General features: G+C 43.4%; 1 protein-coding gene across 7 annotated transcripts in view; it reads right to left on the bottom strand.

Moving 5' to 3' along the window:
* Window positions 1-19680, bottom strand: part of dlgap2a (discs, large (Drosophila) homolog-associated protein 2a) — a 204586-nt gene that overhangs the window by 45518 nt on the left and 139388 nt on the right. For all 7 annotated transcript variants that reach the window (XM_074660144.1, XM_074660151.1, XM_074660145.1 and 4 more), the window contains 2 exons: window positions 15190-16337; window positions 1517-1731 (listed from right to left, as the gene is read on the bottom strand). In XM_074660144.1, coding sequence (XP_074516245.1) covers window positions 1517-1731; window positions 15190-16337 — 1363 coding nt within the window. The remainder of the gene's footprint in view (window positions 1-1516; window positions 1732-15189; window positions 16338-19680) is intronic.

A 19680-nucleotide genomic window follows, 5' to 3' on the forward strand; every position in this document is an offset into this window, starting at 1 on the left:
ATGGCCTAGGACAGTTCAATCAATATTTGTGAACATGAGCTCATCTCTCCCAAAGCCAGAAACCAGAGAAGTAAGTCTCAATCTTGCGATGTCATAGGGTATAAAGTCTGGAGCTGCTTTGCAGAACAGTGATTCTCAAAGTGGGGTCCGGGGACCCCCAAGGGTCATCAAAAAAGGGGTATCATTAAAAAGTGCATATCTACAGATGGGGACCATTTGCACCAACAAAAAACAAGCATATTGTGTCCATTTCCACCCTTGTTAGCTTTAGTCCAATAGAAACTCTGATAGGATTGTGACACATCAAGTCAATCTGTCATGAATCAGTCACTTCACTCTGGGCGCAACGAACTGTTCCTGCTGCTGCTTAGCTTTTCTTACTAGCCAGCTGCTAGCTGGCAAGCATGGAGAAATATTTGAGTGACACAAACCCCAAAATAGCTAAATTGAGAAGATCTGATGACAGTTATATTGAGTTTGGTTTTATTGAGAACAGCGATGGGAGACCAAAATGTGTCATGTGTCTTCAGGTGCTGGCAAACGAAGCCATGAAGCCAGCCAAGCTAAAGCGCCATCTGATTACAAAGCACTCAAAATATCAGTGCAAAACAAAGTGGTAGTAACATTATTCAAATTTAAATGTGTTTCTGTTTATCACTATCAAACAGGTCTGAAGTATTTAGATTGAAAAGTTTTAGAATACATAGTTCCAATGACATCTAAGACTACAAATGGTAGTAAGCATTATGCTTAATCAGTGTAATGATTATGAGGGGGTCCTTGGAAAATGTTCTCTCCTTTAAGGGGTCCCTGGCCCCCAAAAGTTTGAGAACCCCTGCCATAGAAAATTAATGGGAGACTGATTTTGTGGACCCACAGAATGGCTGTTTTCATTTTTATACCCAAATAAACTTGATTCTGTTGTAGTGTTCTCAGTTGTGAAACAGAAAATGTTCCCATATACTCAGATCATTCCCCTGGGTGCTCTCAGTGTCATCTTTAACATCTCTCCCAATTCATTGTCTATGGAAACGGTCCGACATTTTATACCCTGTGATATCATACATTTGAGTTTTGGCACTCTAGTTTTTGGAGTTGGAAGAGTTTACTAATATTTTTGGACTGTCTTAGACCATAGGAATAACATGTATGAATTTTGAAAATGGATGTAGTTCTCCTTTAAAGCCACTATGTGAAGGATTTTAAACTTTTTGTCAGTGGCACCCCCAGTGGAAGTTTAAAAAATTTCAGTGGGTCCCAGAGGAATCCTGCCCCGGGGAACACTATCATAAAGGGGCGTAAACGTTTTTTGCAAACAAACAAAAACTGAGAGATGAAATAATCACATAAATATGCCACAATACACTAAGATTTCAAGACACAAAATGAGCCTGAGAATAGTTCAGATATACTATGTTTGCTTTGCGCCATCTACCTTAGAGGTGAAGTGAATACATAAATAGAGATATGCAAGAAAAAAAAAGGAAACAGAAGAAGAGCCAAACATGTGTTGTACCTCTGGGAGTCCAGCAGGTCCCTGGGTCTGATGATGGCCTTGACCAGGGCGTCGGGCCGCACCATCTTCTGAGGCGATGTCTTGGGGCTGGAGTCCGACTCTCCGCTCTCCTCGTCACCCATGGCTTTAACGTAGCTGCTGCTCCGCATCCGACGACAAGGGATCTCGTCGTCCTTCCCACCGCCAGGGTAACCCCCCCAGTCATCCTGGGGCACCTGGGAGGAATGACGAGGGTAAATAGTCAATGAAAAAATTGGGGGCAGTGCAAGATGCTATAAACACAATATTGTCATGTTATCACTTTATAAAGTTGTTATGGCAGACATGGTCACGTTAACAAATCCAGCAGACACAAAGCAACATTAGGCCACCTGGTGAATGTAAATCAAATTTCCACTCTCAATTTAGTTCTGCTTTGGTTTCCACCAACTCCTGAGGGAAATGTTTGACTCTTTAGCTGCTAAATGTTCCTCGATGTTCACCAGCTAGTCGCTAACTTTGTCTGTCAGCCATTTGGTGCTGAGCAGCGTGTTTTAATTCAGAGGGATTTTTTTGTTATGTATCATAGATTACTCCTTTGCAAGATTTTGTGTGTTGTCTGTATCCTCTACTAACATTACCGTGGGCAAAAGGTCATATTAGTACTCGGGCTGTCAATTAAAATACAAATATTTAATTGTGATTAATCGCATGATTGTCCATAGTGTCACAATTAATCGCATATTTTTTATCTGTTCAAAATGAGATTTGTCAAGTATCTAATACTCTTATCAACATGGGAGTGGACAAATATGCTTGCATTATGCAAATGTATGTATATATTTATTATTGGAAATCAATTAACAACACAAAACAATGACACATATTGTCCAGAAACCCTCACAGGTACTGCATTTAGCATAAAATATATGCTCAAATCATAACATGGCAAACTGCAGCCCAACAGGCAACAACAGCTTTCAGTGTGCTGACTTGACTATGACTTGCCCCAAACGGCATGTGATTATCATAAAGTGGGCATGTCTGTAAAGGGGAGACTCGTGGGTACCCATAGAACCCATTTTCATTCACATATCTTGAGGTCAGAGGTCAAGGGAACCCTTTTAAAATGGCTATGCCAGTTTTTCCTCGCCAAAATTTAGCTTAAGTTTAAAGTGTTATTTAACCTCCTTTGCGACAAGCTAGTATGACACGGTTGGTACCAATGGATTGCTTAGGTTTATCCAGTTACATATGATGCCAGTATCTTCACTCTTTAAAACTGAGCCTGCTACAACCTAAAATCGTAAGTTACGTTAATGCGTTAAAGAAATTAGCGTCGTTAACTTTGACAGCCCTAAATAGCACTTCTTGAAAGTACATTATATTCCCACCTCTGCATTGCAAGAGCACAACAACCATGCAATCTTGAATATATTATAAAATGACTGAGATTTTTCTTAACTCCAAGAGGACCATGTTGTAAAGCATTAACATTTCCCAGTGAAGCAATGTGCCATTTGATAGGCACTTGAATTGAACCCCCTATTGTACCTCTGGCACAGTTAGTTCCATCCATTGAGTTAGACAGGGTCATTTTCATGAGTCAACAACACATGAAAACCTCCACACAGCTGCCACAGCTGCTCAGTATTCTATCTTTTCTGTAGTTTGGCCAGGTTACAAACTGCTGAAAGCCTTGACTGAAACGACGTTATAAATTTGGCTGGGCTGTTAATCATAATTACTGGTAAAAATGCAGCTTTGAAATGGAGAAGCTATCTTTGCTCACCCCATACGGAAACCTGCCATCAAAACAAGCCAACCAATTTAACATGTTGGTCTTTTTTTTCCACCCGTTAAACCCGGTAATTGAGTATTCAGACGTCAGCATCGCCGTTCTTCCATTTAGAGTGAGAACAGGGTGTCTCGCCGCCTGTCTCTACCACATATGGAGGGAATATTTCACACCGATCACGACAGTCTTATATGTTGAATGTGGAGCGAGCAGGAAGACAAACGGAGCATCTAGCATGCGGGCGCTCTGCAGCAATAAGTGGAGGTTAATGCACTCTGACATTCGTCTGGCATGCTTTGCTCAGACGGGCAATTTTCGTTATTGGAATCCATTTCAAGCAGAGCACATGTAACTGGTATAATAGTGCAGAGCATTTGTGAATCATGTGGAGCAAGATTATTTTCTGAATCATGGTCTTGGTGTGAAAGAAAAATGGGACTCAATTATTGTACACGCCGTTATACAACATGTAGAAATGTCATTAAATGATTCTTCTCTGTATTGGAGATGGCGGTGCGGCTTATTAAAATCTGCGGGGCTAACTTCACCCACTCATTGTAATGAACTGATGATGATTGTTCACGAGCTCATTACACACAATACCGCTCTCTCTTTCTCTCTCTCTCTCTCACCAACTCGCACACTCTCTCGCTTTGCTTTAGTTAAACAGTACAACAGAGTTCAATTAGTGGGACAACAACAGTAGCAGCTGAGTCAGGGTCTTTGATACAACACAACACACTGATGCATAGACCGTCTCTCGCTTCCCTTCCCTTTTTCTATTTTCCTTTTTAGATTGACCTTGTTGCACTTTACTGACTGTATGCGATGGTAAGAAGCTTTAGCCGCTCACGCACTTACATGGTCAATGATTTGCACTCGTAAAATATGACATTGTCAGTAATCATTAGATTCTACGTTGAAGTTGAAGGCTTCACTGATGCATCCGTCTCTTTACCATCCTGGCAGACGGATCAGCCTCGGCACAGCGCCAATCCACCCGGCTCTAGATTTCATTAAGTTAAATTGGACCCGGGTCCATATTTCTTTGACTTCACAGTAACACTGGACCATAGCTGCACTCAAGAAGAACTTTAAAATAGCCTTCCAACCACTATTTCTGATTCAAATACCGTATTAATGTGTGATTTACTGATTCTATGTTTTCTGAAACTTTCCCTCTGCCAATCGGTGACTAACTCGCGACTCACAGGTTCACAATGAACTGGGTGGCAGCTGACTGGCTGTGGAAAATGTCAGGAGGAGATAGGCGGCATCCAAATGTCACTAATGCGTCAGACACATGACTCTAATCACTTTCAAATGTCATCTATTGGAAAATAACAATTGAAATGCGATTATTATTCAAAGAGAAATAAAAACAGACGTTATCCTTTCCAATACTGCACTGTTAAGAATAAAACCAGCAGGTTTAAATTGGTAAAGCAGCTGGAATTCTCAACAAAATGTTTGTAATTGTCACTTTTTTTACGAGATCTAAAATGCATCAACAGCACTGAAGGCATCCGTTCGTTTACATCCTGGAAAAACGTCTTCCCCCTGACACTAATTCTACTAACCTCTGGCATCAAAGCACGCCCACACACAATTACTATTCTAACAAGTGTCACATCGAATCAAAACAGCCTGAATAATTGATCAATTATGGCTTTATTACAACCCACTCCTTGTTAATCACAGAGAATGCTGGGTCAAGGCTGCCTTTGACTCTTATGTTTCATCTATGTTGTGACATTAAGCATGGGGGGGAAGGGGGGGTGATTGATGGGGATTACGGTGTGTCCTCTAGGTCTGTAAAGCTCCGTAGCAAATTTCACTGCAAGGCTGTGGTGTTACATCATGAAAAGAAGATAATACGAAGCACAAAAAGATGCACTTCCACACACACAGACAAAGCCATGCAGAAAAGGACACGCATGAATTAAGAAAACATAAGCTCACTGCGATGCCCCCCTTTTACCAAACGAACACTCAAACACACTCCCTGATAAAAGTCATTCATCTCCCCTTCCAAAGACAGGCACGTACCAGCTACCAAATAGAGTCGATGGGTTAATTAAGTCTTGGAGGGGTTTGATATTTTTAGACGTCTAATTAATGAACAGAACGCCAGAGGACAGGCGCAAGCTGTGGTGAGATTTGTTTAATTTGGATTCGCTGATAAACTGGATAGATTGTGGCGTGTCTCCCTGTGCAGATAAAGAAACAGGGACGGCGGCAGCGCGCTCGTATTGATTGCTGGGAAGGCACACATGGGCGTCCCAGCATGCTAAATAGAGTTGAAATATGGACGCTTGTCATCATGAACACTCACCTTGACCCAAAGATCCTATACAAAGGGAAGGCATGGGATTCAGAGGTGAGCATGTATCTACAAGCCTGCTTCCATGTGCAATTATTCTGTGTATTCCTTGGGGAGATTTTGATGATTTTGTTGTTGCATATTCGACTGTTATTAGGCCATTAAATAGACGTTATTGGACGCTCTAAAGGCCCAGATACACCTACCCGATATCAAAGAACTAGCAGCGATGAAGGCCGACTGTTGCGTCGCCTCATGTTGTCTTTATCTTGGCCGAAAAGTTGCATTTGACCGCAAAGACTACAGCCGATTGCCAGTTAGCACGTACGTTTTGTGCCTGTGTGAGAGGAAATAACTCGCCACACCAGCAGGCGGCCGTAGTCTGTATTCGTCATTCAAAAAGGGAAAGAACCACGACCGAGGATATACAAGCTGTTGTTATGATACGTACATGAAACAAAGCGGCTTTTGCCAACCATTTTTACACAACTCTCACTCACCACTTAGCCTAATTCCAGATGGCCATGTGGCTGTGAAAATATCTGTGTATCGGAATGATCAGATGAGATGAAAAATGAGAAGAGCCTTCTGACTTCAGTCATTGGTTTGCTTTCCTCACTTCCGTTTCTCTTTTTGTACACTGATTCGTTTAAGCTGAACAGCCAATCGGAGTGATTTCTCTCACCGGCGGGCTCAGCCGCCAATTCAACATGCTGAATTGGCCAATAAGTCACCAACATGGGCAGACTAGTGCCAGCGATGCAAGACACACCGCAAAAGCTAGGCCGACAGATGCTCACCGACAGCCTCAAACTGGCCGACGGCTGACCGTCAGCTTGGTGTGTCAGGGCCTTAAGCACCATAGATGTGGGTCAATAGGGGCCTACTACACCTACTACATTTTAAAAGTGAAAGCAAAACTTAAAAGCAACATGTTCTAACACGTTGTAAAACTGCATGAAACGTTACGTTTTGAACAAACGTAACGTTTCATAACGACTACTGTCACTGTTGTGTTCTTTTATACCTTCTTTCGTTTATCTACCATGTGAATAGATGATAAAACCTAATATTGGCTGTAGAAGGCCCCTATTGACCCACATCTATGAGGCTTATAGCGACAGCTAGCAGCTATTTAATAGCCTGATAACAGTCTGTGCCAGATCCTGATCTGTTCAACAGCACATTATATGGCGTGGAGCCCTTTGTGAATATGAGCCAAAGTTTGTGGGAACAGTGCGAAAATTCACATCTCAAGTGTGAATATCCAAATTTAAAGTCACATTATCGCAATAACAGAACTTTTACATCCTTGAATTAATTGCATTCTGCTCATTATAGAACAGACATGACTTGGGGAAATCATTTTTTCAGGTGCCATGACCAAGATTTTCTCTTATGACAACAACTCCTCCTTACACATACTGTGAAGCTGTTTTAGCACTACAACTTGGCCAATAATTAACATTGATGAAATGGTAGTAAATGTAATAGATGAAATGGTAGTAGATGAAATCTAGATGAAATCTCGTAGCCGGGTTGTGCAGACATTGGCATATTAGCTTTGTGTGTGTGTGTCTACCTTTACTTTGAGTACTTTGATCTTTGCCTCCCACAGGGAGTGCGGTGTGTGTGTGTGTGTGTGTGTGTGTGTGTGTGTGTGTGTGTGTGTGTGTGTGTGTGCTCGCGAGGCAGGCCTCAGCCAATGCTCCTGCAGTGCAGCAGTGCATTTCATTGATTAACTCTGCAGCTCTATCTATACACAGCACCTCTCCCACTAAGAAACATAAGTCACTGTCATTAAGTTATGAAATAGAGTGAGATAGATAGACAGAGAGAGAGAGAGAGAGAGAGAGAGAGAGAGAGAGAGAGAGAGAAAGCGAGAGAGGGAGAGAGAGAGAGAGAGAGGAAGAGGCAGGATAAAGAGGATATAGCGTAGAAAGATGGAGAAATGACTTTGAGAGAGAGGAAGGAAAAGAGAGAGTTAGAGAGCTCAATCATTGTTCAATCATCGCTAATCCCACCCAACAGTCTCCAGACCCCCATTTCCTCCCACAAGATTGCATGGATATGCTGCGTGTGTTGGAGCAGGCTCTGTTTGCTTTTCCCTCTCTCTCACTAGCCGCCTGTTACCCTACCTCACTAACATCCTACTGCACGCCCACCACCAACTCTTCCTCTCTCGTCTCTCTCTTTCACACATATACTGTATACACCCACGCATGCAACATCTCGTCTGTGTTCGTCTCGTCTTCACATTGTTTATTTACTGACACTTAATGCTATCAGATGTTAGCATGGAGGTGTTAATAGACACGCTCAGTGATAAAAGGAAAAGGAAACAGTCATGCACTAGAAGGTGTGTGAAAAATCTGCGAGCGACTGACGAACTTCCATAATCCTGTCCTTTTGGTTCTATGACTCTAAGCAGAAAACAATGCTATTTCTGAGACCAACTGAATCAAAGCCTAACACTAAACTAACGTATGAAGATCAACAAAATAAAGTCTCAGTGTCTTATAACAAGACTGAATCTACAGCGATGCTAGCAGCATGTGAGGCTATACCAGTGGGCAACTCCAGGTCTGAGAAGTGAAGCCAATGCCGAAGTACCTTAAACTTGCAGTCTTTCTAATAGCCAGCAGGGGGCGACTCCTCTGGTTGCAAAAATAAGTCTGATTGTACAGAAGTCTATGAGAAAATAACCCTACTTATCTCTTGATTTATTACCTCAGTAAACATTGTAAACATGAGTTTATAGTCTCAATCGCTAGTTTCAAGTCTTTTTCAATACTGAATGACGTTCATTTAGTAAATTATGGTCCCATTTAGAGTCAAATAGACCATAAAGCAGCATTTGCTTTAGGGCGTGGTCACCTTGTGATTGACAGGTTGCTATCACGGTGTTTTCCAGTCTGGGAGTTGTCCGTGTTTTCGTCTTACAACTTTAACCCTTTCACAGTGTATTTTCAGTTCCATCCATCCATCATCTGCAACCGCTTATCCCGTTAGGGGTCGTGGAGGGGCTGGAGCCGATCCCAGCTGACATTGGGCGAAGGCGGGGTACACCTTGGACAGGTTGCCAGCCTATCGCAGGGCTGACACATAGAGATAGACAACCATCCACACTCACATTCACACCTACGGGCAATTTAGAGTCATCAATTAACCTAACCAATCTTTGGATTGTGGGAGGAAGCCGGAGTACTCGGAGAAAACCCACGCTAACACGGGGAGAACATGCAAACTCCACACAGAAGGGTTCGAACTTGCAACCCTCTTGCTGTGAGGCGCAACTGCTAACCACTGCACCATCATGCATCCCTGTGTTTTCAGGTCATGAAAGTTAATTATGACCTTTCTGGTTGCCTGAAAATGTCTTATTCAGCGTTCGGTTGTATTTAGCTCCACCCTCTTGTGGTACTGCTGGTTGCAAAAAAACAAGATGCCAAAAAACACGATGGCGACGGCCAAAATGCCGAACTTGAGGCTACAAAACAGCAGTCCACAAATCAAGGGGTGATGTCACTGTAAGACTACGTCCACTTCCTATATACATTCTATGGCTATACTTGGGGACAGCAGTGTTTTAAAGGTCAAGTGTGTAGGATCTGGTGGTATCTAGTGGTGAGGTTGCAGATACCGGGCTACTGTAGAAACATGGCGGTGCAACATGGCGGACTCCGTGGAGAGAGGACCCGCTCCCTATGTAGATATAAACAGCTCATTCAAAGGTATATTTATTATATTAACATGCTACCCATTTAACAGTGCTATCATGCTGATATTTAGCAGATATACTATTTACAATGTTTATCATTTTGTTAACATGCTAACATTTACATTTGCAGCTACAATAAACACACTGATCAATATACTGTAAGAAATCAATCGCAGCAGACGTATAGTTCCTTCACTTGCTGTACAGTACCCTGAATATACACTACTTAAGTCTATGCAGCCATGAGACCTGTTGTGTTTCAAGTGGCTTTGTCTTGACCTGAAATTCTTACTGACTTCTCACTCATACTATCTCTATCACTTCACCTCTCTTCACCTACATTCAAAACTCACATTTGAAATGCAAATAACACTCTCTGGGGGGGTTCAAAAGTCAAACTAGGAAACAAAGGACATCACAACAGAACCAAATTTAGATATAGGCTGATTCATTCGATTTGTAAAGCACTATTTAAAAAGAACAGGACAGGACAAACTAATTCAGTCAAAACACATCAAGTCATTCGCCCTTCAAGAGGTCAAGGAAAAATAAACAAAAAAAACTTTCAGAGGGATAAAAAGGAAGAAACCTTGAGGAATGGAAAAAGAACAGTCCACAAAAGGAACCATTTTCAGAGAAATCTAGCACATATCATTGGATATATTTTGATGGCAGATAAAAAAAGAGGGGATATGTTCTCTGCCCTACCTACCATTGTTATGTTTCAGTTAAGTAATTGGTTGAATATATAACTTTCTACATTGCAACTCTGTGCGTGGCCTCCCATTTTGTTGCCAGCTTTTCATATAAATTGGCCAAGTTGAGGTTTCTCCAAAGCGTGACGGGTCTCAGTGTTTGGGACCGAATGAGAAGCTCAGGAGTTCAGAAGAATCTTGCAATTAAAGACATCTTTTTATTGCCTCCCATCGGACGTGTTCCAACCATAGACTGTATATAAGAAGTGGACGTAGTCACCGTGACGTCACCCATTGGTTTGTGGACTGACGTTTTCTTGGTTTTTGGCCGTCCCCATCTTGTTTTTTTGCAACCAGAAGTGACTCAAGAGGGTGGAGCTAAGCACAACTGAACGCTGAATAAGACACTTTTAGGCGACCAAAAAGGTTATAATTAACTTTCATGAACTGAAAACACACTGTGAATTTAAAGTTGTAAGACGAAAACACGGACAACTTCCAGACCGGACAGTGCCGTGGTGGCAACAACAACATGGCCACGCCCGAAAGCATTCCCTACCATATGGTCTATTTGACTCTAAATGGGACCATCATTTACTAAATGAACATCATGCTGTATTGAAGAAGACTTGAAACTAGCAATTGAGACCATAAACTCATGTTTACAATGTTTACTGAGGTAATAAATCAAGTGAGAAGTAGGCTCATTTTCTCATAGACTTCTATTCAATCGGACTTCTTTTTGCAACCAGAGGAGTCGCCCCCTGCTGGCTATTAGAAAGAATGCAAGTTTAAGGCACTCCTCATTGGCTTCACTTCTCAGACCCGGAGGTTACCCACTGGTTCCAATCACAACTGACTGGGAGGGGACCCTGGGGCAGACCCACTGGGAACAGATCTCCCAGTGGGCCTGCCAGTACATGGAGTTCCCCCATGGAGTGGCTAGAGCAGAAGTGCTGAGGAAAAGGAAGTTTGCTATCAGTGGTAGTTCACCAGTCAAAGTTGAACACTGTCAGCGTAATATTCATCCCACTAGGTGTGTCTCCATCCACCTGTTTTTCCTGCACATTTTAAATTTGCGCATAAACACATCGCTGTGGAAATGCATCTTCAACACCTCACACATACATGTATTTCTCTTATTGCTTTTGTTTCTTATCCTATTTGTTAACTTTAGTTTTAATAAATGATCATGGTCTGTTCTCCACCAACTTCTGTGAATAAATATCTGGCTCCTTAGCTTGCTAGATTTTTGATTTTCTTCACCAGCTGCTTTAGCTTTGCCTGTCTGCCGTCTGGTGCTGGGATGATACCGTACAGTTGGTTTATTTAGAGACTTTGTTTCTGGAAATGGCTGCCTTCGGGAGACTGGTGAGAGCTGTTCCAACTTAACCATACAGTACACAATAGATGGAAAAGAACACAAATTACAAATCAAAGCCAGTACAATAATGTGAGGGATCTATTTAACACCTCTACATTCTCCAAACTCAGACCATGAGACATTACAAGGTACTGTATGTCCTGGACTGGGCACCACATGGCATGAAGTGAAGAAGTAAATGCTACTAAAGCAGCACATATTGGTATTAAACCCGCCACAAATTAGGATGCTATCATAGCCGGCCAATTTGATTGATTTGGCCTGGGAGAGAAGAAGTAGCACACACAAAAAAGATATGTGCTTAACAATTGACAATGAAATGGTTATAACCTGACAACGTCCTTGTAGAATCGAAGGAAACTTAAGGTTTGAGGTAATGAAACACAAATACGAGCAGATGCTCGCCGACACGGTGGTGACCACATAGCCACGCTGTCGCCTCAGACAACAGAGACGAGGAACATTTAGCTACAAACTTCCGTCTGATCCCGGGGATCCTGGGACGAAATCTTACTAAGTAGTGGCTCATGGCCTGATAGCTATCTGGGAAGCCCTTAATAAAAAGTTAGGGAACCCCTGTGCGTGTATGGTGGTGTTACTGTAGCTTTCAGTCACAGTGCCAGTTTTGTTTCTGCTGCTTTGCACTTCCCTTTTGTAATTTAATCAGCAGCCTTTTTGCCTCTCGAGCTCCACCTTTGGCAAGCCAACATGGCAATTAATTGGCTTATTAAATCCCTCCGCAATGCCCTATCAGCAAAACTATCAAAGACTAATCCTCCCTTTGTACGACAGCACTGTATGCAGAGAGAGAACAGAGTAGCGTTTGCTGGATCAGCTGACTTAATCAAGGCTGAGGGTTGTCAGTAAGTTATTGTGCTGTGAAGTTAGGAAGGTGGAGGAGGCATGGATTACAGCTGTTGCTGCAGTCCAGGTGCATTTGCATGTCTAATTTGAAGAGTGTGTGTGTGAGAGAGAGAGAAAGGGAGAGATGGCGGCCCACACACCTATATGCACCATGGGTGTATTGAGAGAACTGGATACAGCGTTGGAGGCGGGGCCCCGTTCATTCCTATGAAAGTTGCTCAGTGGCGCATGATGCCAAAATGGCCCGACTTCCGTCTGGAAAAGTACACAGATCTTCCGGCGATCTTCCGCATCCATTGGGCCCATGGAACATGCGCAGTAGCGTCCGCTTGGTCACGGGGTCCCAACGTCACGCTGCCGTCACGGTCTGGGTCTCATTCACATGAACGGAGGAAGGGAAATAACTCTGGATTCGGCTATTAGTGCGTTTTACAACTTTTAGGACCTAATGATTTAAATAAGGGCTATTAGAGTGTTAGTGCTGGGGAGTTGATTTACCTCAAAAAACAATTATTCGCTGAGTTACAGATGTCTCTTTCCCAATGTAAGTCTATGGGAAAAAGTCTTTTGCACCCAATGGCATCACATGACGGACATGGAAGTTGTAGTACCACCGTTTGGCCACTACGAAAATTGGGATCAACAACGGGGGTTTGATATGCACTCATCCAGGTGAGCCTGTCGCCAACAACACAATCACCTCCTTTCATTAATATCAAGCTCACAGTCAAACCCATAAACATCCTGAAAAACTGTGTGTGTGTGTGTTGGGGAGGGCTAATTGGGGCTAATTTGTGAAACGACTTAGCCAGAGACAGAGAGCGATGGCTAATGCCAGGTCTGATCCCGCAACATTTGTCATTTCAGAGAAAGGGCAGCCAATATCAATCTATCTCTGTCTTCCCCAATGTCCAGCTAATCGATCTCTCATACATACACGTGCGCTACTTCACTCACACACACAAACACTCACACACACCTGCTGCATGCACACAGATTAACAGCTCCAGCGAGACCACATATCTTTCTGTTTGCCGTCTTTTGCAACACTTCAGAAGTTTTTCATTCCCTCCGTCATCAACCAAGGACGCAAACAAGGTGACTAGCATATCATCAAACCATCTGGTGTGCGATAAATAGAAGGAAAAAAAAAACACACCCACGCACGCACACTTTCACTCACACACGGACAGACATTCAGCACACACTCCCAGGATGCAGTTGATGTTGTTACAGTGCATACAGTTGTGGGTAATCCCACTTTCAGCAGCAGCAGGAAGTGAAAACTTCTCAATGTGACCCCTCGGTGTGCATCATTGACTGACTATTGGTTCTGTATCTCTCTGCCTGACTGCACCTGGTGATGAGCAACAACAGTAGCCACGGGGAACAAAAACAGCCATCTCTTTTGCCTGCCTTTGCTTCCTAGAGTATTCCAATACATCCACACAGGCACAGGCCTCGCCGGTCTTCAACTCTCTCCTTCAAAACATCTCCCAGCTCCCTGAGAGGGCATTGATTCTCCTCCGGGGAGGGAAGATGTGTCACCCCTGCACGGATTGGATTGATAACGCTGGGCTAAATATAGCCCTGCGGCAGGAAGGAGGATATTTTTAGAAGTGTTTATAGTGCCGCGACTCGGACACTACCTCAGCTGAATGACCAAATGGAAGTAAGGAAGGAGCGGGGGGCGGGCGCGATAAACACTGCGACTCTCTCATTGAGAGATTACTGCACTTAGTGGGATTGTACAAAATTTGAGTGGATGAGTGCACTGCCTGTCCAATTCAAAATGATCATCAGTTATGTTTAAAAATACGCTAGTCAAAATTAGCCCTCCAAAAACATTTTCCGTTGACGTAAGCTTAGATTTAGTGGTTCCTTTGGCTCCATTGGCTGATTTGAGTAATGCATTGGCTTTCCGCTTACAACACGCTCTAATCCATACAACACACTCTCTGCTCAGAGCTCTGAGTCTCCTGGTCTCCTCTCCCAACGTGCTGAAGTGCTCACTTTATTTTGGCCGCAGGAGGTACTTACATGATGCTATCAGATACCACATTGTTGTATATCGAACAGCGTTGTTACAGAATCTATTTTTCCCTGCTTTTGCAATTTGGGGTTTATAAGCATGCTTTCTTTTCATTTCCCTCTTTCATATACCCTCCAGCATGCATATAAAAAACCTGTGAGACACTCCTGAGTAAAATGCTGACTCACTCTGAATTGATCCCCGCGGTGCTACTGTACGGGGTCTCCCGTAGAGCCGATCACGGGCTGAATGCTAACCTTTTCTCAGGGCTGAAACCTATGCAAAATCGAAAGCAACAACGCAGTAAAAATCAACATTGATCTCTGGTCTTTCATTCTCACATTGCCGGCGCTTCCCCTCCAGCGCGGATCATTTATGGAGTTAATTGATTTGTCCCGCTGTGCTCGTCCCTTTTGCTGCCAGCCACATGCTGAGCCATAGGACAGGTTCACATTGTAATATCAGGGAAGCCACGAACAAAACACTGTCTTTTAGATCAATTGGGAATCCAGCTGAGATGAGCAACTATTCTCCCTTGTCTATTTACCGCCGACGCCTGTAGAAGAAGATTGCTTTGTGTTGTACAATGCGAGCCCAAGTTTTGGGACTGATGCTTTTCTCTGTGCTGCAGTGCCTCAGGTTCTTATGAATTTTAAATTATGGTGAATGGACGCTCAATCACTGTAGTGGCTGAGACATAAAATGAATGTTTTTATCGTCTCTTCAATTACTATCAAATCACCATCTTCTCCTTTCATCAAAACCCGTCATGTAGCCACCCACAGATTCGTGCATTTAAATAAACTCACCTGTTTATCAGAATTTGAATTTCTCCCATCAAGTAGCATCATACAGTAATAAAATAAGGCAAACTCACCTGTAGATAGTGGCATGGCCTGGTGTTGGGCTTGAGGTCGGTGGGTGTCATGGGCTTCTCCAGGTTGAGCGAGGACTTCCTGTAGGCCTCCTTGGCTTGGCTGACCGTTAGCGTTGACCAGGAGCTCCTCTTCATGAACTTTCCCTCCGGTGCCATGCTTATGCTCTCGCAGGCTGAGCACTTGACGTCATTGTTGCTCTTGGAAGTCTTTAGCGACAGGTCTCCAGCCAGGTGGCCGTGCATTGAGTCCGGGTAGCAGTGGCTGATGTGATCCACGGGATGCCGTGACATGACGCTGGGTGTCCTGTATGTGCTGTCGCTATCCAGGTTGTCATCAGAACTCCACCAACCTCCCGAACGTTGCTTGCCGCTGCCCTCGGATTTGCGCTCTTTGCTCTTGCTGCGTTTGCTGTGTTTGTGGTGACCTTGGTGGTGGTGATGGTGGTGGTGCGAGCCGTCCCGGTGCGAGTCGCCTTTGGTGCCGTTCATCTTGGAGGAACCTTCTAGAGAGTGCGACTTTGTGAAGAGCTTCTGCACCGAGTGGACTAAGTGGCGTATTCGCCCGGGGCTTTCGTTGCGCTGCTCCGTGGTCGTGGTCGTGGTGGAGGTGCGTTGGTATTGCAGCGTGTGGAAGCCATCCCGGTGCAGGGGCATCTGTTTCTCAAATTGGTCCAGGAGGTTTGCTGGGATTCGGTTCATTTTGCCGCTGCCTCCGTGCGAGGACGAGCCGCCGTCGTCTCGGGACTCCCTGCCGCCAGATGTGTTGCCGCCGCTGTCCCGCCCAGCGCTGCCGTAGTGCATGCGGGGGAAAGTGCTACTAGAGATGGAGTGGTCGGTGGCTGACATGGACACCGGTATCACCATGCACTCGGAGTGGATGGAGCTCCGCGGAGAGCAGCGATGGTGGCTCTCAAGGGGGCAGCTCTCCGTGGGGCTGAGGAGGTAGGAGGGGGGCCGCGAGTTGCCATGGTGGAGGTGATGGTCCAGGGAATGGTCGCATTCAACCAGGCCGCAGGTGTGGGCTGACGGGGCGGAGGTGAGCTGGAGCTGGGCAGGGCGGCCGCCAGAGAGACCCTTCATGTTCCTGGGTGGAGGGGAGTAGCTGTCCTCATCGAAGTACTGCGAGGGCGACCATGAATACTGCTGGTCTGAAAGAGAGAGAGAGAATATATGTGATCACACCCAGGGTAAAAAAAGCATTTTCCCAGAAAAAGAAATGCATATCACATCACATGATGAGGGGGAAAAGTAGTGCCAAATGACAAGTCCTTGGACAGGTTGGTCATTATCCACCATACTCTCACTCTTCACATCCACTTCGACTAGGACACGGAAAACTCAGAAAGTCAAACTCCGAAGAGTGAAAGTGAAATCAACAGATAGCACAGATAAAACCCGTCCTATTTTTTCCCTTCTATTCAGGTCTGTGACGGCATGCTGCAAGAGAGACGGGAGAGAAAAAGAGAGAGCGAAAGAAAGAGAAAGGCAGGCGACAGGTAGGAGCCTCGCACTGCCATTTATCCAATGCAAAGTGAAATAATAGCCTATCACTCCGTGGTGCTGGTGTCATCCGTCAAAGCCCTGAGGAGAGCGCCGTGAGGCGTACGGCTGGATAGGCGTCCTTGGGAGAATATCACCAAATGCACCCTCCCTGCTTTTCTATCTGTTGGCCATGTAGTCTCAGATTAAAAGCCAATTCTTTGTGATTGGTCACCAAGGGCAGACATCCCAGCACTCCATTCCAATGTGTTAAACTTAATCAGAGGATAGGTTTACTTTATCGTCATGCCTCACAACCGTATGCTGTCACTGCAATAACAATGTCCTCCCTTTCAATCATGTCAGGACGATGGGGTTAAAAATTACACGCGGAGCATTAAGCCTGCTTTATGCCATGAATGACCCTTTAAAAAAATAATCTTAATCATCTGCAACAAGCAGATGAAACAATGAAAGTGTAGAATAGATCCTAAAAAACAATCTAAAGGCCTTCATATGAATACTTTTTTTAGTGTATGAGGTTTAAACTAGCTAATGTGTGCTGATAAAGATATGCTATATAACAAAAAAAGAAGAAGTTTGGACTCTTATTAATAATAAGCATTTTTTATTCTTTATTTCGTAAAATATATAATAATCCTTTTGTCTGCCGTCTGTTTTTGTCTTTTCCTCATTACTTGTTTCTCCATAACAACTGAATATTGTAGTACAAAAGCTGGTCCAGGTCATATTTCAAATTTATCTGCATACTGTCTTGTGAAAGAGGAACAACAAACAAACAAAGAATAACCATATCTAAGCTTGCTTGCCTGCCAATGATACGCCTCATAAACCCATGCACTTTCACTCTCACTGTTACCCCATAAAATGAAGGAGAGCTTTTATGAGCTACTGTGCTAGGAGAGAGAGGAGGACAGGAGTTTTAGGCCAAATTGTAGCACTTTTAAATCATATCAATGTACTGACAAATCAATAAATACTTAAAATAGTATCATAAATTCATTAATTCTGATATAGTGACAAGAATACCATAAAGAACATGGGCAGCAGGGCTCTGAGGACCCTGGCAGTTGTGGAAGAAAAAACCTTCAATAAGCTTAAGCTTATTCAGGTGGTCCAAGGAACAAAATTAGAAGTATTTATGAGTGCTACTAGAAGAGGCTGCACACGTAATTTTTACTGCTATAGGTAAAATGTTATGGTCCATTTCATACTGGTGGTATTCTTAGTGCTGCTATTCTTCAAAATTAAGACCACATTTCACCTTAACACAACTTCTGTCTGATTTTTTCTTTTCTCAATACAATAAGGGAAAACATTGAACAGATTTTTTTTCTACCATCATCATGGTACGCTATGAATACGATAGGCAGTTCAAAATCAATGCAGCAGAACCAGAGATATCAACTTTATTATTCCATTGGTATCAAACATGTCAAGGCTAAATAACGCTCCAAACTTAGGCAAAATTTTGGCTTGGAAAAACTGGCATGGCCATTTTCAAAGAAGTCCCTTGACCTCTGACCTCAAGATATGTGAATGAAAATGGGTTCTATGGGTACCCACGAGTCTCCCCTTTACTGACATGCCCACTTTATGATAATTACATGCAGTTTGGGGCAAGTCATAGTCAAGTCAGAACACTGACACACTGACAGCTGTTGTTGCCTGTTGGGCTGCAGTTTGCCATGTTATGAATTTTTTATGCTAAATGCAGTACCTGTGAGGGTTTCTGGACAATATTAGTCATTGTTTTGTATTGTTAATTGATTTCTAATAATAAATATATACATAGACATTTGCATAAAGCAAGCATATTTGTCCACTCCCATGTTGATAAGAGTATTAAATACTAACAAATCTCCCTTCAAGGTACATTTTGAACAAAAACTGTGAGATTAATTTGTGATTAATCATGATTAACTATGGAAAATCAGGCAATTAATCCTGATTAAATATTTGAATCAATTGACGGCCCTAGTAATTAATTTACAACAGATTTCATTTACTGGAGGCTTCTACATAAAATACGACTGTATAAGCTTCACTCACACAAGTTACGAACCTCTGGGTCCTGTCACTGCTCCCTCAACATGTTTGTCACTGGGTACATTGAGGATTTTCCTCTTAATTATTTTGTCAATCGCTCTAAGAAAGTCTCATATTCACAAACCCTTCCAAGATCATGAGAACGGCTTACTGTGCTGTTGGTGAATTTTCCTTTTCATCTTTCAAATTGGATCAAATTTATTCCATTCAAACTTATTTTTAATGAGGTCTAAGATCTCAGCCCCTGAGGTGCAGCCTTGCTCTTCTGTTGCTATCGTCCTCCATCTGTCGAGATGAAAACAAATTCTCGTTGTTTACCAGTCTTACATGAGGACGTCTTAACTCGGCAGCCTGATGTAAAATTAATCCAGGCTACTCTGAGCATGCACGAGGATAGGACATGTTTCCTCAGGAGGGACTGCTGAAATTGCCTATCAAAAACATTTCTACGGAGTACAGTTCGACAGGCTAAATCAGGTGAACTTGCTTAGCCTGAGTCAGCCCACTTCACTTCCTTCTAGTAATTGCAGCAGAAGGATGATGGTGCATTATTGATTGATGTGATGCTACATTTCTGTCTGAAGTTATGTCACTGTCTCACACCAAGGCCTTTCTCTGACGGCTGACTATTCCTTGAGGTATCTCAGGAAGCTGCGCTGAATAAATTATCTACTAGACTTTACTGGCATTTCCTGGGATTATACAGACAGATGACAGACTCATCCGCCCTCCGTATCTCTTTCTCTGCTGATAAAGAAGTTGAGTTTCGCCAAAGGAAAGAAAAAAGTAGACGGCACGATTCAAGGAGTAAGTCCTACAAAACATTTCGAAGGTTATTTAATATTTACACTGAGGCGGCTTGAGGGGAAAGCAGCTCTCTCGGCGAGTGCGCATCCTTCTGGCAAGTACTCTGCAAACAGGGAGACAAGTATCTGTGACATC

This window comes from Sebastes fasciatus, chromosome 15 (genome assembly GCF_043250625.1).
Source record: "Sebastes fasciatus isolate fSebFas1 chromosome 15, fSebFas1.pri, whole genome shotgun sequence".
NCBI classification, from domain to species: domain Eukaryota; kingdom Metazoa; phylum Chordata; class Actinopteri; order Perciformes; family Sebastidae; genus Sebastes; species Sebastes fasciatus.